Genomic DNA, 23,663 nt, shown 5'->3' with positions numbered 1-23,663 from the left:
AAGGATTTTTTGCCAATGGTGTCCTTATAAAGATAAAGAGACATCATTTGTAGTTCAAATGCACAAATTATCCTGACTGAAACACTTTTCAAAATGACTGAGGCCAGGCCAAATCTTGAGGTTTTTACCCAGGCAACTCCTACTTAAACCATGAGGGAACTTTGCCTGAAGGGGGACTAAATAAAAACTGAGGACCCCTAGGTCCTCTCTAAGTCTATATGTGGAGGTAAGTCTGCACTTGCAGGTGAAGGGAGGGGTTCCTTTCCTCTGGCCTGGTCCAACCGTCATATCACACAGCCCCTTTGAACCTCCATCCCATGCAGCTCCATGAAGTTGGAGGGGGTGAGCAACAGAAGCTGCTTTGTCTCCTCCAGATTCTCTCCCTAAAACTCATGGGGGACATAAGTGGAAATGAATTCAGCCTGCAGCCATATTATTATCTTCTGCTATTGCCCCTGCTCCACTGAGGGTGGAGTCTGGAGGAATTGATAGTTGGGGAGGTCCCTGGAAGCACTGCTCCTGCAAGAGCCAGGCTGAGCAGGGGCCAGCTGGAGTTGGTAGGGCCAGATGGCATAGCATAGGCAAGGAGCATCCATGCTGCTTACCTAAGTCAGAGATAGGAGGTGAAGCTGTGTTTCTCCCCCACCAACTTTAAACCCTGATTATACCAGTGTAAAGCTGACGTACTCAGACTAGAACTTGGCCTTGTATGTTTATCCTGGTGCCATGTAAATACACCAATGATCTAACTGTCCGTCCCAGAGCTAAAGTGGAGTAGTGGGACTTAAACCACAGATATTTACGCCGGGTCTGGATACTCAGAGGGGGGGGTGTTCTATGTGTCCACAGACACGTGAGTCCTATACGTTAATGCCTCAGTCAATACATGCAAAAAGATGAGGTCATGTAGGAGTCATCACCACAAGGGAATGTCATCAGTGCACTTGATTAGTTTTCTCTTGTAAAACAAGAACAAAAGACCAAAGAGATCCATTTCTGTAGCTCTGCCACAAAGTAGTGCAATACTGCCCAGGAGAAGGAGAATTAAATGAACTCAAAAGATCAATTTAATTCCTGTTTGACTACCAGATGTCTGTGAGTCTGTTCCTGGAAAAGGGTGAGAGTTGGACAGTCAAATAAAGGAGAAATTAGCGATATTTGACCTCTTCTGAGTGGGAATGCTGACAAAACTGTTTTTGTTACCTTTTGGGACAGACTAAAAGAATACACCTCTGTAATCCAGAAGGTAAGATCTTCCAGTAGGACCACTGTCATAGTAGGTCAATATATTGTCTTATTGGCATGTTTTTAAAGGACATGTGTTAGGTTATGCACCTCTATTTTCCTTGGCTAGATTGTCAGCCATCTCCCAGTAGTCATAGCTGTGCAGGATGCTGTTGGTGACACTGACGTGATTGGCTGCCATCTGATGAATACGCTGTGGAATGCTGATAGTGGAAGAGGGGGAAGGGGCACCGGTGCTCCCCTGGGATCCTACAGAGCTGACGGGAGAAGGGCTAGGAGACATGGGGGATGGAGTTCCTGTGCTCCTGTAACAGAACATTGATATATATAACTGTACATATATATATGTAAAGGTGACATGAACAAACATGAAAATAACAGAACATAGCAAACGCCATTTCTCACTGCTATTCAGACATAGTTTCTGTGCGATGAGTGAACTTACTTTCCACTGGCACCCCATGGAGATGGAGCCTGGGCAGCTTTTGATGAATTCTGTAGAACGAACAAAAAACCCCATTTACAAACCTGTAATTTAAACAGGACTGTGAAATGAACGTCGACAAAGAGAATGTAAAGATGGGGTGCAAAAAGTAGCAGTGATAAATATGAAAAGTGTATGCAGGTCTTATGATGCCATAAATCAATTAGGCCAAATTCAGAGACGGTACAGACGGTGATGTCAGGGAGACTCCCTTACATTCAGTGTGAGGTGATAAGTCTTCCCTGAACTAGAGCCTGATTAAGCCATATGCGGGGATGAGTCATTCCTGTGTTAGGCTCCAGTCAATCCACAAACCAGGAGCTGGTCTTGTGACTCTCAGAGTGGGTATATAAGCCTCACAGGAGAAACAATAGCTTCATAGCTTGGAACTCTTCTTTGCCTGACAGTGGTGACAGACTCCACAGGCCTCAGCCTGCTCCAGTCCTAGCCTTACCCCAGTCTTGTCCCCAGTCCTGCTCCCACCCTGCTCTTACCTTGTTACAACACTGCTCTTGACTCCTGATTCTGGTTCTGACTCTTGGCTCCAACCCCCAGACCTGACTGTCCTTGCCTTGGTTTCAGACATTCATTTAGACGCAGCAAGATCTCTCAAAGCTACTTATGTCCATCCTGCTGATGTGTAAGGGAGTCTAAGAGCAGGAAGAAGGTGGGAGACACTTACAACTTAAATTAAAATAGTCTCTGCCCTACTTAGTTTAGACTCTGTTAGACACCAGTATGATGAGGGAAGTTGCTCTCAGAAAGTGTAATTGAGTCTAACTTACGGCATCTTCTCCATAGCCACTGATTCGCCTGTGGGCTTTGTTCTGCTTTCATGACCCGAACTGAATCTCTTATTTTCTCAAAAAATTTTAACTCCCAAATGTCTGTGGCTTCTTAAAATTCTCTGCTTTATTAATTTTTTGAAAATGGAAATAAAAAGTTTAAAAGAAGATTTAAATAATTTTTCTTTTCTAAAAGAAAAAGATACCAAATTTACACCAAAAATGTGTGTGACAAATTCTGATCTATTTTCTTATTTGACAATACATCTGAGAGTTTTTTAATGCAGTCAGCATGTCATGTTAGATGATTTTGAAAGGTTTTAGGTACAAATATATGAAAGAAGTCTAGAATTGGCTTGTTTTCCACTGAAAAGATGACAAATGAGCAATTTTTCATTTTTTACTTTGCTTTCTAATGAGAATCTGCAGAATTATTATACCAGCAGAAGCCCTGCAAAAAACCCCAAGCTTTTCTTGTAGGGTGCTTATGTTACTATAATAAAAAATAAATATCACCTTCGTTTTCTGTAGAAAGGTTTCTTTCTTCTGTTAAGAGACATTTCACATGGTTGTGAGACTTTTTTACTATGTGTTATTTGAATTGGTAGGAGAAGTACAGTGTTACAATATTTATAGATTTCTTACCAATAGACTAAAGATGATTATTAGAGAAACACAAGTTTAATTAAATATTCCTCAGAGTTTAGATCCAATTTTGAGGACATCTATTTCAATTTCATAGTAAAAGATTTGTCACCTTTCCTGCCTATTTTCATGGGTTTATAATTTGGTCATGAAAATTTGTGCCTCTACTTAAAGTTCATCATTAACAAAATATTTGTGCTGGGGAGTTTTTTCCATTTTATGTACAGGACGGGACAACCCCTGCCCTCTCCTCCCCAAAATAAAAAACATACTAAAATACCCCAAACCAAATGACTACCTAGGGTACCCAAAGAGAATCAGGACTGCAGAGCATTTGTACCCTCACTGCTCTCTGATTTTATATCTCAGGATATAAAAACAAATTGAAGGGTAGAAGCAGCCACCAATTTTTTTTTTTCAGAGAAATACAAAGATTATGTTTGTAGGCCAAATATTTGACCTACTCTGTTATAGATCCATCTGGAATGTTTTGATTTCCAGATGTTTTCCAATCAAATATTGTCACTTTAGGGAACATTTTAAAAATCTAATGACTTCCTGTCATACTAAAAATAAAATAGTGCACTGCATTATGAGAGAGTGGCGAATTGAAGGGAATATCTGGGGAAAACAAGATAGGAAGTGGAGGCAAGCACAGGTGTGCCAAGTTGGTGGCAGGTATATATTCTGACCACAGATATACTTGCATGCACCTCCCACTGAAGCCAATGTGGACTCCAGCCCAATACCTTAGGGAAGAATTTATCCCTTTGCCTCTTCTTATACGCTGATGGCCATAAATAGGAATCCTACAAGTTATTCCAAATATGGAGCGAGCTCAAAGTCCCGAACCCATACGAAATCTACCTTGTGGTGCATCCTGAAGTGGATTCTGATTGTGAATACTGTGAAACTTATTCGTTGCAGAGCACCATGAATCACACTGGACAATCAAGAAAAAAGAGAATGGGCTGCATGTGTCAGTTTCATGGCAGGGTGAGTTGCTCTTCCTTCAGTAAGTTGTAAGTTGTGTATGCTGAATACATGTGCTTTTGTGAATATAGAATAACAACCTGGAAATTAACGGCTTCCACTGAGGCCTGTGACAAAACTCCAGTGGGAGTAGGATTGGGTCCAACAGGGCTACTCTTTTGGAAAAGATGCAGTATCTCATATCATTATTAGCAATTTGAAAATGTAATATAGTATGAAAGTACCTTGAAATAATCAATAAGTGCTTTTGAATACTTTACAGCGTGGTCTCTTTTGAGTCGGAACATTCTCCAGTACAGAAGTGCCAAACAGCGATAACTAGAAGAAACAGAAAGAAGACCACATGTAAAATGTGTTACAGCACCTTTAAAGCACAAAGGTGGCACCTAATCTTGGGGACATATGACCCAGGAATAGACTAGTCAATGGAGAAGATAAGAGCTGTCTCAGGCTTATTCATGTTAGATGACTATGACCCCAAAGGACGGACTCTTCAAATAGCTGGAAACTGCCAGGGAACAAGGATGCCCCTAACATGTCTACATTTCCCTAGTCACACGCCTTTCCTGAGGTAATATAAAAGCTGCCAAGAATACTCTCTTCTGCCTGAGGATTCCTGTACAAAGCACATGCTAAGCAGGAATAACTAGAACAAACGGGAAGCACAGGGGAGGATCTGGCCCATTGTCTCTACGGTTTCTGTAGAGCACCGTGCACCTTTATAATACCATATAAATAAATAAGCAATAATAGTAATTAACAATAATTATACAGTCATAGAAATGTAGAGCTGGAAGACACCTTAAGAGGTCATCTAGTCCAGTCCCTTGCACTGAAGCAGGACTGAGTGCACCTAGACCATCCCTGTCAAATGCTTGTCTAACCCGGTCTTAAAAACCTCCAATAACGGGGATTCCACAATCCTCCATTTTGCAGGGATTCCACGTAACACACATAACAACAATAACTGATAAATAAATAATACATACAAAATGCTTGATCTTCTCCATCAGGTTTTTGTGTATTCACAAGATGGGGGATTGCTCAACAGTATGTAACACAACAAAAATCAGTAACACTTGTTTTCATTTGGTCACAGAGGCCAAGATTTTCAAAGGTTATTGGTGTTTTGGATGCCCACTTTGAGATACCTTAGAGCATCCTAAATTTCGAAAGTGCTGTCTTCTCACCCTCTGATAATCTCACCTAATTAAGCTTCATTGTGCAGCCAAAAATCAAATCAAAGCACTCAAAATCACTAGCCACTGTTGCAAATCTCAGCCAGGGTTGTTGTAATTCACTTTCATAGTGTTTTCTTTTTTTAGATCTGCAACCTTGAAAGTTTGAAATTTCCTCTTTTACCACTAGAGGACAGTCTTTTCTTAGGAGATCAGAATCAGATAAACTAGTTGTGTGGCAGTATGCCCAGTTTGCATTGTACAGAGCCAGAGGATACAATGGACTTACAGTCCTCATAATTCTCACTCTGCCACCTTCATAGGTTACAGTACATATGCAAATGATGTCAACTCATCTGCTACGTGGCAGACAATGAGTTAGGGTTGCTATGCAGTGCTGAAGGAGTGCTCTGCCTACTTTCCCTTGCTGTGACCTTTCTGCTTAAACAGATGCAGTGGCTTTATGAATCTGAATTAAATTCCACAGACTAAAATGCTAGGTCCGTTCTGGAAAACACTTTACAAGCCCCAGAAATAGACATGGTCAGCTATTTTTAAAAGCAATTTTTAGTCGTTTTCCCATTTAAGCATTTTTAAAACAATTATTGTTAATCTTACTTGTGCACCCAATTGTGCATTAAAGCAGTGATAAAGGACATATAGTTAATTAAAAATAGATCACTAAATAGTCTTTCTTTTTTATATAAAATGATAAATTAAGATTGCTTAATTTATAGATTCTAAATACACATTTAATTTGGATTTTTATAGATGTTAAGAATAGATAAACTGTTGTAAAACCCATTTACTAAGAATCCATAACCATGTAATAGATATTGTACATGTTAACTATATAGTTGTTAAAATTAAAATTTAATTTAAATAACATTATTATTACTGTTCAGCAACTTTTTACAGAATCTAAGTTAAATGCATATATCTGGGAATAGTCATTCAAAGAGTTCATCCAAATTGTTTAATTATCAACATACTAACCCTTCAGACAATATGAGTATAATTTATGATGATTGAACCTAAAATGTTATACACAGAAGAAATTACTGAGACGCTGTTACAAGGAAAGTACATCAGTCATAAAAATACAGACCATCAGGCACTTAAAAATTAATTACGCTGACGTGCCATAGCTGACCTGTCACAGCCAATAAATCTGAATTGCTTATTTACAGAAACAGAACGCAGACCAGGCAGTAATACAAGGAAAAACATGTGACACTGGTCTAGATCTTTTTGGATCAGGAAGTATTCTCTCTCTGTCAGCAGACAACACAAAACCAAAGTCCTCTATCTGACTGCACTAAGCATTTGATTTTCAAGGACTGACTCACTGCATCAAAGAAGTCTTTGAGTAAATATTGATGTACTAACCATAATGCTGCTAGCTGTTTGTCCTCTGGAGTGGCATTAGGTCCTGCGTGGGTTTTTAGTCTCACAGCATACCTTAAAAAAAGGGGAAAAGCCGGTATTAAGGCCAGTGTGTGTTAACAGGAGACCACCTTACTGTTGGGTCACATCCTCATGGAGCTGTCCTGATTTACACCCGTTGAGGACCTGCCCCATTACGTTTATTCTTTCAGTTATCACAGATACATTTTGTGCTCTTCAGTTCATGCTTTCGAGCCATTCTGCCATTAGCTCTCTCTCCCTCCCAGCCTAATTAATTCTCTTCAGCCAGCAGTAACTCCCTTGGAAATCCATACAATATTAAGGGGATTCGGCTTTGGAGAGTTATTGCTCCTTGGTTTGCCTTGTGTAGTCCTCCCAAAATATTCTCCAGCCCTGTGGAACCCCAATTTTGCAGAGTTCATGCAAAAAGGCTTCCACAGAATTTGAGGGCAGAAGAGAACGTATCATGGAGCCAGTGCTCTCCTCACACTGCAAATTTTGGGCTTGTCTCTCCAGTTTTGCTCCTCCAAGCACTGAGTAGCAGAGGGCAGCATGTGGCTCACAGCTATTTTGGTCCTATGACATTCAGTTCAAATTCTTCAAAGATCTACAGTAGTAGCATTGCTATTTCAAGAATGTGTGTGCTAACCAGCCAAATCAATTCCTGGAAATCTCAACTTCTGGTTTAGCACCTGAGCAATGGACAAGATTAGTGCAACATACAATACCTCTGGGCTTGCTTCCAGAAGAATACATGTTCCCCGTAATTAGCTGATTGTATTTCATCTTTGTAATCAAACTCTAATTCTGACATCAGTGCAAATGCATTGTGTGCATGATAATCCACACCTTATTTCAATAAACACTTGTCCTGATAAACCAGTTACTTTTTTGGACTATACCTAGCAGGCAGCTCATAAACAATTTACTTTATAACTATGAAATCCTAACTACATGCATAGATGGAGCTCTAAGCAAAATTCAGGGCCAGAGTCAGGACCGTAAATATACTGTAATTAGAGAAGACAAAGCAGACAAAGAAGGGCAACTATGCTGCTTGTGATGGTGCAGGTCAGAGGGGGTGGGAATAAGTATAGAGAGCTTTATAGTGGTGAGCAAAAGGTATTTTATCTTATGTCATTCCTTCGTGTCAGAGTCAGCTGGCTGAGCTGGCTTTACTGCGACTAAAAAGCATAAGAAGTGAGCCCAAACTGGGACCACAATACAGTAGAATTGTTTACACAAATGAGAATATGGTCAGATCAGCAGAGAAATCTGGAAGAAAACACTTGTTTTAAAAGTTTTGCAGAACTATGATTTTTAAAAATATTAAACTTTGAAAGTGAATTTAGTGCTGGTGAAAGCTGCTTGGCTGACTGCCCTGGGGAATTAAATTCTCTATCTACAGAACAGGTATAATGTGGTCACTGGCAGTGCAAATTTTCTTTGCCAACGTGCCTTAATTCTGTTCTGGACGGACCACTCTTTGGATGAGAGAATAGCTCAGACTCCGTGATGATTCAATCTTTGCCTTTTTTAGCTGAGACTGTTGATAAGGATGCCTGTTGATGTCAGCTTTAATAGGGGAAGAGGGTTGTGGTGTGCATGCTTGTCCAGCAGGAACTGGATTGCGATTACCAACATATTTCACATAGACCAAACAATAGCAATGGGATTGTATTGATCTTCAGCCACTACCAATCTGGGTTGGATTAGAACTGATGGCCAAATGGTGGAAATTCCATAATCACATTATCAACCTCCTTAGGCACTGAGTTCCCCAAATGATGAATATTGACTGTTGTAGTTTGTTTGTTTTTGTTTTAAATATTTCCATTTGTAATTTCTACCCATGTTTAAAGGCATTCAGGTATGTTCTCCTCCTGATGGAAAATATATCCAAACAGTGCTGTTGTTCCATACAAGCTTACCTGATAAGTTCAACTGTTTCTGAATACATTGTATAAGGGGATTTAGATTCCATGGGGCCTTGTTCCATAGCATTTCCACATTCAATAAATGATAATGCTGCTTCAGCGTAATTCAGTGCCTTTCCAAATTTCTCCACCTGGCAGATAAAATAAGGTCACAGAGAAATATTGGAGTCACCAAACTAGGGTTACAAATTGTAGCAAAACAAGTTACACATAGGTAAGGTTGATGCAAGCTGACACAAAACATCCCTTCAAATTCTAAAAGACTTACAAATATGGCTGTGAGGAAGCAAACACTACTACAACGAAGAAAGCTAACGCCAAGGGAATTTATGACTGAGGTTGAGCAAACTGGTTTGGATAAAATAACAAAAGAAGCAGCAAAAGGAGAAAAAAGAAACAAAGAAAAATATAACAACCCAATAGGCATATCACTTATCATGCTTGGATGTAAATACAATCTTTCAATGCTAAACAAAGAAAGGTAATGACTAGCCTGTAACTAAGAGAAATAAGGAGCAAATGGTTGGAAATTTTTTTGAGTTCTTGGCAGAGAGCTAGAGGAAAATAATTAAGGAGGGTAAGATTTAAAAAATCATTATGAGGATGAACTTTTGCCCAAAATACAAACTAGACCTGGATCAAAGCTCTGAGGTTTTAACGTATGAAGTTATTCTTAGCTCCTTTTCTTGTCCAGATTTTGCATACATTTGCACTAGCTGGTTTCTGTCAAGATTCAAAAGGAGATCTATCAAAAGATTGCAAGAAAAGTTGTCCTTCAGGTCCTTCCAACCCATTCAGCACTAGGAAACACCAGAGAGTTTACGAGATAGCCTGTTCTTGTAAGAATTCCTACCTAATTTCTAGACTAAAGGGTTTTAGATATGTTTGCACAAGCTTTAGATGTGCAGACTTTGGATTCAGGCTTATTCCAACTGCCTAACACGATGGCTTCGCCTACACTATGGCTACATCTACATTATAAGCGAGGGATGTGATTCTCAGCTCGCATAGACTTACCTGTGCTAGCTCTCATCTGAGCTAGCATGCTAAAAACAGTAGTGTAGCTGTGGTAGTATGGGCAGCAGCCATGACGGCACCATGCTAACTGCCCTGAATACAAACCTGCCTGAACCTTGTGGGTATGTACTCAGGGCCGCTAGTGTAGTGCTGACAGACCCCGGTCGGCACGATCAAACTGGGGACCTCTGGCGCTTAGTGCATGAGCCTCTACCGCACAAGCTAAAAGCCAACTGGCTGTCAGCCAAGGCTGTAGAGCAGACTCATTAATCTCTCTCTCTCTCTCTAAGTGGTCTCCGTGCCACTAGATGGGACAGAACACCATGCCCAGGAGGTGTGTGGGTTACATACTTCCCCTAGCTGAGGAAGTGCATCCTGAGCTTCAGAGACTTCCCAGTTGAAATCCCAGATGAGCCCCCACCTATAGTGCCGACAGACCCCGGTTGTCGGTGAGCGGGGTCGAACCTGGGGCCTTTGGAGCTTAGTGCATGAGTCTCTACTGCAGGGGTCCTCAGACTTTTGTACTGGTGACCCTTTCACACAGGAAGCCTCTGAGTGCGACCCCCCTTATACATTAAAAACACTTTTTTATATATTTAACACCATTATAAATGCTGGAGGCAAAGCGGGGTTTGGGGTGGAGGCTGACAGATCGAGATCGCCCATGTAATAACCTCACGACACCATGAGGGGTCCCGACCCCCAGTTTGAGAACCCCTGCTCTACTGCATGAGCTAAAAGCCACCTGGCTTAGCTAAGGCTGTAGAGCAGACTAATTTTATCTCTCTCTCTAAGTGCTCTCGGTGCCACTAGATGGGACACAACACCACACCCAGAAGGTGTGTGAGTTACACTAGCACATGCCACTGCTACCACTCTCCATGACACCGCCAAGCATACTACCCTACTGTTTTTAGTGTGCTAGCTAAGATGAGAGCTAGGACAAGTATATCTTCATGAGCTGAGAATCGCCCCCCAGGTCACAATGTAGATGTAGCCTATGAGGTATTCTGGGGCCTTCACTATAGCTATTGTTTTTCTGTGGAAGGCTCTCAGAAGCCACAGTGATGGGTAGCAGTATAAAACCCTAAAAGAGAGAGACGGACATTGCCACAATGATATTTTTATTCATTTTAAAGAAATTTTAAAGATAACAAATATGGGAGGAGAATATAAACAAGGTTCCTGGTGAAACACTATCAAATAATAATCATTGAGGGAGTGCTCCATTACAGGAGAAAGATGGACAGAATCAGAAAGGTCCAAAATAGAAGAAAGGAAAGGCATCCTCTACAGAGAATTCAGCATAGAAGCAGGAGGATTAGTGACAAAGAGAAAAAAAAACAAGATATAAATATTAGAAAAGTATAATAACCCAGTCAGTAGGTCGTTTATCAGCCACATTGGCATTAAGTCAAGAAAGGTAATGATTACTCTGTAACTTGGAAAAATAAAGGCCATGACCAAGAACCTAAATAAGGATGGTACCTCCTGTAGGCACCCAGTTCTGAAAATCGTGGCCTGTGCATCCTGAAACTTTCCGAGTTCTTGTCAGAAGAAAATAATCAAGGAGTCTATAGGGAATATAATAGTCTAGGGTTCTAGAAAATAACTGTCAGCCAGATTCTGGTCTCATACTAGTGTGAAATCAGAACCAGGTTCAGTACCTTTAAAAGTTCTGCGGGGTTATTCAACAGCAATGATCTCATCTGAAATCCTTCTTTAGCTTCCTCCTCACTGACTTTTTCCTACATATACTCTGGTCTGGCTTCTGCCCTCTCTGTTGCCCGACCCAGGTCACTATTGACTTTCTCCCACTAAAGGGTTCATCTGTATTCTCATTACTCTTTATCTACTGCCGCCTTCAGCACAGTCAATCACTCTCTCCTCCTGACTTTCTGCCTTCTTTCGGCTTGCGTGATTGTGCTTTCCACGTTTTCCTCCTCTTTATATGACTGCTCCTGCAGACTCTCCTTCAGTGGCTCCTCAAATGCCCAATTCCTCTTCTCTGTTGTTATTCTTTGGAGTTTGTGTCTTCAGTCCCCCCCTTTCTTTCTCTCTAGACACCCTCTGCTGGCTCCCATGATTTCAACTACCACCTCGACATGGGTGAATCCTAAATTTACCTCTCTGCCCTGACCCCTCTTCTCTTCCATCAGAATCCAGGTGGAAAAAAGGTTGTAGAGAGCCATTAGTATATTCAACTCATCTAGTTGAAATCTATTGCACAAAGTGAAAGACTAGTTGATCTTATTCCTTTCTAAGGTATTAGGCTTTGTAATGGTACATTGGCTCCAATCTCCCTTAGGTACTTCTATGGCCCCACTGCTGTAGTATCTGAGCACTTCACAATCTTTTTAATATTCTGACCTTCATGACACCCCTGTGAGGTAGGGAAATGCTATTATCCCCATTGCACAGCTGAACGGAACAGAGCCGGGGAACCGAAGCACAGAGAAACAAAGTAACTTTCCCAAGGTCGTTCAAGAAACTTGTGATGGAGCCAGGAGTTGAACCTGCAGCTCCAAAGTCCCAGGTTAGTCAAAGGTTAGTGTCTTAACCACTGGAACACCCTTTTTCTTGAGCTAAAAAGCTCCTTAGTATAGTCAATAATTTCTCCATTTTTTCCTCAAAGAAATGCACCATTTACAGTTCTCTACAAGATTTTCTGACTTGAGTCACTTTAAAACAATATAAACCTGAATAAACCATGGAAAAGCACACTAATAAACTCTGGTCCAGAGCACAACTTTGCCTGACATACTATTTTCTTGGGATCCTACATTAGAGGCCTGCTCCTACTTCTTTGGGCATTTTAGGCTCAGCACAGCTGAGGCAGGTGGACTCCCAGTCACATTTCTGCTCCCCTGAACATGGGCAGCAGAGGCAACATGCCCCCCTCAGAGCAGCCGAAGGGACTGCGGTGCTAGCTGAAGATCTGTCAGAGCGCTGCGTGCTCTGTCCCATCCCCAGCATGTCCCTTCCCTTGTTCTCTGTGGCACACCTCGGGAAGGGGAGGAGTGCCTCAGTTCCACATACAGCCTCAGTCACCGCTTTGTTATAGGGAAACCTTGGCTGCCCCATTAGAGCAACCGAAGCCTGGGTCAGGAATTTGTTATTGCCATGGTCAGTTGTGTCAGGAGTTACCTAGAGGCCTGATAGAGAAATGATTATCTGTGTGTTGATATTATTTTGGCAGGAAGTATCTGTAATGAAAACAGGAGTCTTTTCACCTTGGAGCAGTGAGGCTTTGTCCCGAGTCCTTTGAGATCAGTGGGAGTCTTTCCTTTGGCTTCTATGGGCTTTGGACTGATCCACTGAGCACAGTTACGGTATATCAAGCCAGTGGCTAGCCAGCTAGCTCTCCAGAAAAAAAAAGACATTTTGGAAATCTCATAGAGTCACTGCCGCCCAGATTTTAAAAGGTATTTATGTGCTGTGGAGCTCAGCGTTGCAATGCCCAACTGATTTAGGAGCCTAAATCTCATTTTCAAAAGGTATTTAGGTGCATTTTCAAAAGGTATTTAGGTACTATTGACAGTCAGTGGGTTTTAGGCTCCTAAGTGCCTAAATCCCTTTGACAATGAGATTTAGGTTCCTAAACCAGCTAGATGATGCAACACTGAGAGTCACAACTCTGAAATACCTTTCAAAATCTGGGTCTATTACTATAGCTACTCATTAAAGCAAAGGAATAAATGGAATTTTTCATTTATCCAAGAGTTGATCCCTGTAAGTTGTTATTTGTTTTAAGTCATAGTTTATTGGGCTATGAATACTTGATTGTATAAACACTTCTTAATTTAACAAGCCCAGCCATCCTGATAATAGATTTTATAATTACCCTAGCTGTGTCACACTGATGAAGAAGTTCCATTACACAAATAATACAGAACAACATAACTGGAAAGAAAATGTTCTCACCATTGCATCTGCTTTATGCTTCTTCCGTTTAGCTTCTTGCATAAAGTGATCTGCATTGCGTGGTCTACAAATAAGAATAAGAATATATTTTACTATTTTTGAAGTGCAAAACATTTTCAAGTTATTTTATCCCTTATTTCAAACCTGATTTGCAAACATTTTTGCAAAGAAAATATACTTAAAATGGAAATATGCATTTTGTATTTCCAGATTGCTCCCTGTGAAAACAATAGCATTTATGGCTGTTCTTGTTCTTCAGAAGTTAATAATTCAAAGAAAAAAATTAATAAAATTTGTTTTTATGGCTTATATAAACTGCTTCCCAAATTAGTGCAGTTTTGATCTTCAAAACAGACACAGGTACTAAACAGAGAAAGCAAACAGAGAAATGAAAATAAATAAATAAGGAAGAAAGTAAAGACGTCAGATGAAAACTTTCAGATCATATTTGGACACAAGCAAATTCTTTCTCAGGTTAGAATGAAAGATGTTTTATGAAATATCCATGCAGCAGTGCTGAAAATGTGATACATTTCCTTAATTTCTGCAACCATGCGTTATAGAATATTCATTTTTAATATCTGACTGTCTCATCTGCCCACTAATCCATACTTGCCAGGACTACTTCTAATGTTCCAAATTTCTAAGCAGCTGCAGACAGGTATCATTATTTATATATATATATATATATATATATATATATATATATATATATATATATATATAATAGTAATACATATATGCAAGCATTCAAAAGTTAAGAAATGCCAGAATTAAGGTTGCCTGGGCAACCTTAATTTGGCCCCCTTGGGCTTATGCATTAAGATACAGTTTTTTCATAATCACATACTATTTTTTCCACAGAATCCCAGCCTCATTTAGTGCATAGGTTGGACATGCTCTGGGTATGAATCAGGATTGTGTAGTAAAGGAGACTATTTGTACATGGACCCCTGCTTCATTATGTTGCAGAATCTGGAAGGTTGTCATGAATGAAGCAGGGGCTTGCAGGAAGAGAAAGGATGGTTTCATGGGTAAGGTGACTGCTGCCTGGAGAACTGGATTCTATCCCTGCCTCTGCTACAGAATCCCTGTATAATGCTGGGCAAGTCACTTAAACCAAATTTTTCACAGATGATCACTAATGTGTGTTCCTCATTTTCTGGATGCCTTACTTGAGACCCACGGGTCTGACATTCAGAAGTGCTGAGCACTCACAGCTCCTGGTGAACTCAATGAGAGCAGTGCTTTGAACATATAAAGTGCTGCATAAGACTACATGGTCTGAAAAATCATATCATAGGTATCTCAAATTGGGCATCCTAAATTAGACGATACTTTAGACCTTGATCTCTTTGTGCCTCCGTCTTCTATCTGTATAATGGGGATAATAATATCCGGTCATCTCACAGAGGTGATGTGAAAATAAATTAATGTCTGTGAAAGCCCATGAGAAAATTAATAATTCAGTCTTCAGAACAGGGTTTGAATAATGTGCAGTAAATGGGGCATCAGCCCACACACTGAACAATAAGGATAAAACAAATATCGAACAGCTGCTCATTAAGTGAGTGCTGTCCATCCTGGCTACTGAATGCGGCAGGGGTCATATGGAAAAAATAGTATGTGATCTTGTCACTAAAGATTGCATCATAATGCATAAACACAAGTGGGCTGAAGTAGATTACAAAAGCAACCTGAATTCTGGCATTTTCTATCTCTTGAGTGCTGGACTTGGCAACCTTAATAATGTTCTTTTAACATAGTTGTTGTGTGCTGCTTAGGGCTGTCAAGCAAATGTCACATGGCACAGCAGTGGGTCCAGATGCTATTCCCGCAGAGATCTTCAAGTGTGGGGCCATGAGCTGATCAGGAAGCCCACTGGTCTCTACCTAAAGTTTTGGGAACAGGAGGCTGTGCCACAGGAATTTAAAGATGTATCATTCACCTGTACAAAAGGAAAGGCAATCAGGCCTCTTGCAATAACCATTGTGGCATCTCGCTCCTTGCCACTGCAGGAAAAATACTCACCTAAACCAGCTAATTGATCAATTTGCAGAGAAGATACTGCCTGAAAGCCAAGGTGGCCTCTCCCCTGGGCATGGTACTTCAGACAAGATCTTTGCACTCCAGAAAGTTCAGGAGAAATGTTGGGAGCAGAATCAAGACCCATATGTAATTTTTGTTGATCTTACTACGGCCTTTGACTCTGAATAGAGATGGCCTGTGGACTAGTTTGGTTGCCCTAATAGGTTCATCCACATTATTAAATCTTTTCATGCAGGAATGCAGATTTGTGTCCTTGACCAAGGCTGCCTCTCAGCTCCTTTCATTGTCACAAATGGAGCAAAAGAAGGCTGTGTTCTTGCTCTGACATTATTCAGCATCATGTTTGCAGCTGTTCTAATAGATGCATTCAGAGACATTGATTGTGGCATTTGTATGCAGTACCATATGGATGGAGGTGTCTTGAATTTGCATTGCCTGTGTATGAAGACAAAAGTTAGGAAGACAATCATTGTGAATTACTGTTCACTGATGACCGTGCTATTGGCTCACAATTTCAGGGATATTCAGTTGCTTGGGGACTGCTTTGTATGTGCAGCAAAAGGTTTTGGCTTAACGATCAGCCTAAACAAAGACAGAGGTCACGGTCCAGCCTTGACTGGAAAGTACTGCCACTACTCCAGTTGGGTCCATTGATGATATACCACTCAAGGTCACTGGCAAATTTTGCTACTCAGGCAGTGTTGTTTCACAAGACACAATAATTGATGATGACATTATGAAACACATTGGTGCAGTCAGCCATGCCTTTGGAAAACTTCAGCATCATCCCTGGAATGAATATGCTGTCCGACTGCAAACAAAAATAGATGTTTATTGCACCATGGTCATCACCACATTTCTTCATGGCTGCGATACATGGACTACTTATCAATGCCATATAAAACACTTGGACCTATTCCACCTACAATGTCTATGGCAGATAATGGGAGTTGAATGGCAAGATACGGTTCCTAACACAGTGGTCCTTGGGAGCTGCAACATCACAGGCATTGAAGCTTTTATAGGGAAAGCACAGATGAGATGGTGCAGTCATGTGGTCCGTATGTCTGACAGTAGAATATCAAAGGCCATTTTCTACGGAGAACTGCAGACTGGAACTTGTTTGGGGGTCAGATCAAGAAAATGTTACTAAAACACTCTTAAGGCCAACCTCCAATCTTGCGATATTCACCCTAACACCTGGGAGCTCTTAGAGCATGACAAGATCTGATGGCGGCCGCTCTGCCACATTGGAGAGAAAGACTTTGATAGCTCACAGACTGCCGCAATCAAGGAGAGACGTGCAAGGCACAAAGCTAAAAGCAGTGCACAATTCATCTGCAACTGTTTTCACCTGTGGCACCCATGGACAGAGCTGCAGGTCCGGAATTGGTCTTTGGTCTTATCTCAGGACCCACAATATGTGACTGTAGCTCATCTGTCGAACTGACAACAGAAGATTCCATCATTATCTTCACTATCAAACGTGTAATATACATTCCAACTCTCAAAACCTTCCTTAAAAATAGCTCAAGATTGCTAATTGATAACAAATATCACATACTTTACATAACCCAAGCACTTCACAGCAAGGAAATGAACAGTTAAGACCATCCTAAATCTTATACTGCCCACACAGGCACTGAGCCTACAAGCACTTATACATATGCTTAACTTTACTATCTTGAGTAGTCATGCTGAAATAAATGGGGCTACTCATGATGGTCCATCATGATTGCAAAAGATGGATAGCGGTGGCTGACAATCTCTGGATTGAAGACATCACCGAAGAAGACTCATGATGGTAGTAAAGTAAAACGTGCGTAAGTGTTTTCAGGATCAGGGTCATAATAAGCAAATAATAATGATAATTTCTTTCAAGTATAAAGAAATGCATATTTCATCACAACACAATACCATTACTCAGATCCATGGATTGCTAGATTGTTGTTTCTCTTCATGTATCATTTTTATTATCTTGATTTTAGTATCCAAATAGCTTCTTTAAAGTAAATAAAGTCCATTTATCCATGAATACTTTTATGAATTTATCCATGAATATTTATGAATACTGGTGAAATCATAGCAGAATTTTTGGAAACCTTCTTGATCCATTGATCACTTTGCACACTCAGTAGCTGACTTCCCAGTAAACTGCTGCACACCACCTATCAGTTGCTCGCTGGCCATCCCCTACTTTGATGACCCCCCACCATTCTTTCCATGGTAACTTTTGTGAAGTTATTTCCATTTCTATGCCTGATGTGACCAAAGTACATTAGTTTGTGCCCGTGGATTTCTAAGAGCAGAGGTTGCTTCTCTCTAACAATATTTCTAACATAAGCATCCATCTTCTTTTCCGTCCAGGAAAGACGCAAGCACCACATCTCAAAGGCTTCAATTTTCCTTCTTTTCAGCAGCATTAGTTTCAACATATCTGAGGTCAGTTAAGAGGTGTTCAGCAACCCCCCGCCCGCCTCCATTCCTTCCACTTTAACAAAACCCTCCAGGGCTCGTCTCATAATAAATTCTGTCCCCATATTGAAAAGCCATGGGGACAGAGTGCACCCTCGTCTCAGACCCTGCCCAGTGGAAAACTGTTGCCCACTATTGCTTGCACCCTGGTTGACACTAGAGGTTTGCAGTGGGTTCAATGAGATGTTTTGGAATCCACCACGTCTGCTTGTATCCTCCAGAGACAGTCACGTCAGATGGTATCAAATGCTTTGGAGTAGTCAATGAAGCACATGATCAGTGGGTGACTGTATTCCCTGCATTTTTCAATAATATGGCAGACATTCATGATTTGATCATGTCTGTCTCATAAAAACCAGCTTGTTATGGTGGTAGTTATGCTTATGGCTAAGATTATGTCATGGAAGTCACGGATTCTGTGACTTCCAGAGATCTCCGTGACATTTTTCCACTTTAGCCCTGAGGCAGTGGGGCTAGAGCTGTCAGCTGGCAGGGCCCTGCAGCTCCCAGTGGCCATGGACAGGGGAGGGGGAACCTGAGTTCCCAGCCGCTGCGGGCGGCAGGGCGATGCCGGTGTTCCTAGTCACGGTGGATGGTGGGGGGGACCACAGAGTTCCCAACTGCCACAGGTGGTGGGGGGCCCCCACAGTTCCCAGTCCCTGGTCCTGGAGCTCCAAGCTATGGTGGGGACCCCTGCAGCTCCCAGCCGCCATGGGCGGTGGGGGGACCCCACAGCTGCAGCAGCAGTGGGTGCAGATCACAGGCTTCCGTGAATTTTTGTTTATTGCCCGTGACCTGTCCATGATGTTTACTAAAAATAAGCATGACAAAATCTTAACCTTAATTATGCTTTTATCATTTGCTTTATGCAATCCTGAATTATGTTGAACAACACTTGACTTGTGTGCAATATCAGAGAAATGGTATGATAGTTACTGTACTCTGTTATATCTCTTATCTTTGGTAAGGGCAGAAAGATTCCCTTTGTCCAGCTGTCTGGCCAATTTCTAATCATCCATACACTTGCAAATTTCCCACATGAGATCCATACCATGGTCACTGATCAATTTTAGCAATTCTGCTGGAGTGTTATCTACCCCTAGGTGCTTTCCCAGGCTTCATTTTTAAAAAGGGAAGAAGGTCCCAGGACCAGGCTCCAACCCAAACACGAACATCTACACTGCAATTTTATACCCCCAGAGCCTGAGCCTGAGTCAGCAGACACAGCCCAGCAGCAGGTGTCTTACTGCAGTGTAGACATACCCTACGTGGCTCTGATGAGGCACACAGATTGGCACAATAATCTCTCCATCCATATTTGATATAATCTTTGGCTGTCAATTAATCACAGTTAACTCACGCAATTAACTAAAAAAATTAATCATGATTTAAAAAATTGCAATTAATCGCAATTTTAATTGCACTGTTAATAGAATACCAATTTAAATTTATTAAGCATTTTGGATGGTTTTGCTACATTATCATATATATTGTATTCTGTGTTGTAACTGAAATCAAAGGATATATTTTTGATTAGAAATATTTGGACTGTAAAAATGATGAACAAAAGAAATAGTATTTTTCAGTTCACTTCATGCAAGTACTGTAGTGCAATCTCTTTGTCGTGAAAATGCAACTTACAAATGCAGATTTTTTTTGTCACGTAACTGCATTCAAAAACAAAACAATGTAAAACTTCAGCGCCTACAAGTCGACTCAGTCCTACTTCAAGTTCAGCCAATCACTAAGACAAGCAAGTTTGTTTACATTTACAGGAGCTAATGCTGTCCTCTTCTTATTTACGTCACCAGAAAGTGAGAACAGGCATTTGCATGGCACTTTTGTAGCTGGCATTGCAAGGTATTTAGGTGCCAGATATACTAAACATTCATATGCCTCTTCATGCTTTGGCCACCATTTCAGAGGACATGCTTCCATGTTGATGATGCTCATTAAAAAATAGTGCGTTAATTAAATTTGTGACTGGACTCCTTGGGGGAGAATAGTGTGTCCCCTGCTCTTTTACCTGCATACTGCATTTTACCTGCATTTACCTGCATTATTTCATGTTATAGCAGTCTCGGATGATAATCCAGCACATATTGTTTATTTTAAGAACACTTTCACTGTGGATTTGACAAAACGCAAAGAAGGTACCAATGTGAGATTTCTAAAGATAGCTACAGCACTCGACCCAAGGTTTAAGAATCTGAAGTGCCTTCCAAAATCTGAGAGGGACAAGATGTGGAGCATGCTTTCAGAAGTCTTAAAAGAGCAACACTCTGATGCGGAAACTACAGAACCCGAACCACCAAAAAAGAAAATCAACCTTCTCCTGGTGGCATCTGACTCAGATAATGAAAATGAACATGCGTTGGTTCGCACTGCTTTGGATTGTTATCGAGCAGAACCTGTCATCAGCATGGACGCACGTCCCCTGGAATGGTGGTTGAAACATCAATATATTTGAAAATGTACAAAACATCCAAAAATATTTAAATAAATAGTATTCTATTATTGGGTATTCTATTATTGTTAACAATGCGATTAATAGCAATTAATTTTTTTAATCACTTGACAGCCCTAATATCATCACCTTCAGTAAGAACTCTGCCCTCATGATCTTTTAATATGCTTGTTTGCAGGGAAAACTTCTCAGAAAGAAATCTGACAAATGGGATTTATGATATTCTTAACTACTCATTGCATTTCTTTTTAAGTACTTGGGTATTGTAAATGCCGATAGGTATCTATATTACGGTCACTTAGCAATCTTAATTATTTTTGAAAAAGGACGTTTTTTGAGTTTGGGAAATTGTCAAGCTGTCTGGAGTGACTCACAAGCATGGGTACCAACTTCAGGCAGACTGTTACAAACTAGGGCATAAGCCCCAAACTGGTTGTGAGTTCTATACTTAGATTTCACCAACCAGGTATCAAGAGTGATCTCTTCAAGCACTATAACAGCCTTAACATGGAGTCACAGACAGTTCCCTTGGGCACTCCGATCTATCATGCCACCCAGGCAAGCCTGCCTTTGTGACAGATGGTCCCTTACACCAAAAATCACAACAACATTCATGTTATTCCCAGTCCCAAAGGACCAGTCACTTAGGTCAATTGCACCTCAGATCCTATATTAAAGACATTGCTTGTAGCCAATCCTATAATAAACTAATTAAAGACTTAGTAACTAAGAAAAGAAATGAGAGTTATTTACCAGGTTAAACCAGGTAAACATACACACACACAAATGAGTTACGGTCTTAGGTCCAAAAGGTAATAGAAGCTGCTGTAATGTGCAAGTTCTATAAGTCCCCTAGGGCTAAACAAGGCAAAACAACTTGGGATCTCTTGTTTATGTTTAAGAACCTTCACCCTTCAGAGTTCAAGCAACACAGGGACACAGTTCCTTCTTGTCTGGGATTTTTATTCCTTTTTCTCAGAGTTTAAGCTGATGGGATGAGTCCACCTGCAGATCTCTCCTTCATGGGCATTGGGGGGAGCAATCACCATCTTTATTCTTTGATGTTTCACAATGGCTCATTTGGTCTCAATGGGCCTTCATGGTGGGTAGGACCTAACACCTTCTGTAGGAAGCCAGCATGTCTGCGTTAACTAATGCTCCTTTCTTGTTTGATGACTTACACAATTACTGATGGTTACAATGCAAACACTTAAAATAACCTTATGCCATGGGGTACAGATGTTATAAGTAAGATTAATACATGCAGCATCCTACAAGCATTTCATAAAGTCTAAACACTAAACAAATTCTTATAAGCTTAACCCCTATTTTAACACCAGTAACAGGCAGGTGAGCCAGGCTGGTTTCAGCTACGCGTTTGTCAGCGTTCAGTGAGGCCCAAGGGCCTTGGCATGAGCTGGCATCTGGTCTGCCAATGTCACAGGAATTTCCCAAGTTTAAATTTTTTTTCCTTTTTTTCCCTTTGATGTAGCTCAGTGAAGACGTAGATTTAAAGTGTTTAGGTCAGCAGGATAGGATGAGTCATAAAGCTACCACTGACAATAACAGGAGTGGTACTGGATCCATAACTGCTGTGGAAACCAACAGAACCGACACTGAGTCCCCTCCCCCAATTAGTCACTGTGCTTAATTTCTTAATAATGAAATGTTGCAATATGGAAATTTGTTTCACCTGTTTCCTTTATGTGCAGCTGGTTGCATACATATTCCAGGAGATTTAATTATAGTTTGGAGGTATGACAACAAGCTGGTTTTAAGATCATGGGAGACTAAGGGCAGGGCTACACTTGCAGATGTAGAGCGCCGGGAGTTAAACCGGCCCTCAGAGACAGCAGCAGGGAAAATGCTGCTGTGTGGTCACAATGCCAGCTGCAAGCACAGTGGTGTGGCCACATTAGCAGCTCTTGCAACGCCACAGAGAGCAGTGCATTGTGGTAGCTATCCCAGTGTGCAAGTGGCTGCAGCATGCTTTTCAGATGGGGTGTGTGGAGTATGACAGGGAGTGTGTTGTGTATGTGGGGGGGAGAGACCGTGTGTTTTGGGGGGCAGAGAGTGTGTCAGCATGCTGTCTTGTAAGTTCAGACAGTGGCAGGGGGAAACCCTGGTATCAGCCCCCAACCCCACCTCTCTCTCTCTCTCTCTCACACACACACACACACAAACGCCTGCCTCGGCAACAGCAGCAGCATTCCACAGTAATGGTTGCTCTGTGTCCCGGAGCAGATTAGCAGCCGGCTGTCAGAACGGAGCTTTGAAAGGGGATATCCGCATGCCTGCAACCGAGTTCAAAGCAATGACCAGAGTGGCCACTTCACTTCAAGAGATTATAGGACATTTCCAGAGGCCAATCACAGTGCAGTAATGCAACGTGTTGTCCACAATGACACCCGGGCATTTCAGCTGGGGCAGAGCAAGCTCTACGCTTCTCGTGGAGGTGGATTACCAGGAGCGCTCCAGCTGCAGAGTCCAGGCGCTCTAAGTGTCTTGCCAGTGTGGACACCTCAGGAGTTAGGGAGCCCGGGGCTGATTTAATGCGCTCTAACTTGCAAGTGTAGCCAAGGCCTCAGTAAGGTTAGACAGAAGTAAAATTTGACATGTGGGTAATTTTTAATGACCTCTGACGAATATTTCACACATTTTCTTCAAATTTAGCAGAGCCTTTGCTTTTTGAGTAAATCTAGCAATTTTCAAAGATATAGGTAGGGGAAAATGCTCTATAGTGGGAACTGGTTGCAACGTTAACTGTGCAGAGGAGAGTCTACTGCTTTTCCATAATAACAAAAAAACAAAAAAGAAAAAAACAACATCTTAGTTCAAAATGTTTCTTTTTGTCCCCCTCAATGTGGAATTTCACCCCAGAGTTACAATGATCCCTTTTCCAAGATTGCAGAGCTGGACTATTGACAGTTTTAAATTCTAATACCTCCCAATCCGTCACAGCTAAAATACCTCCTGTGTCCATTGAGACCCCCAGATTGTCTTAGTGTGTATGGAATCCTCATGATTGGAGATTTGAAAGATCAGGTTAGACAAACA

The 23,663-nt window shown here is 41.2% G+C and overlaps 1 protein-coding gene across 5 annotated transcripts in view; it reads right to left on the bottom strand.

Annotated features, from left to right (window-relative positions):
• AFF3 (ALF transcription elongation factor 3) overlaps positions 1-23,663 on the bottom strand; it is a 469,443-nt gene that overhangs the window by 10,978 nt on the left and 434,802 nt on the right. For all 5 annotated transcript variants that reach the window (XM_073352102.1, XM_073352119.1, XM_073352110.1 and 2 more), the window contains 6 exons: positions 13,616-13,679; positions 8,669-8,805; positions 6,720-6,791; positions 4,377-4,470; positions 1,691-1,740; positions 1,336-1,550 (listed from right to left, as the gene is read on the bottom strand). In XM_073352102.1, coding sequence (XP_073208203.1) covers positions 1,336-1,550; positions 1,691-1,740; positions 4,377-4,470; positions 6,720-6,791; positions 8,669-8,805; positions 13,616-13,679 — 632 coding nt within the window. The remainder of the gene's footprint in view (positions 1-1,335; positions 1,551-1,690; positions 1,741-4,376; positions 4,471-6,719; positions 6,792-8,668; positions 8,806-13,615; positions 13,680-23,663) is intronic.

This window comes from Lepidochelys kempii, chromosome 1 (genome assembly GCF_965140265.1).
Source record: "Lepidochelys kempii isolate rLepKem1 chromosome 1, rLepKem1.hap2, whole genome shotgun sequence".
NCBI classification, from domain to species: domain Eukaryota; kingdom Metazoa; phylum Chordata; order Testudines; family Cheloniidae; genus Lepidochelys; species Lepidochelys kempii.
The sequence above is the reverse complement of the archived record's forward strand: the minus strand, read 5'-3'. Positions and strand labels throughout refer to the sequence as shown.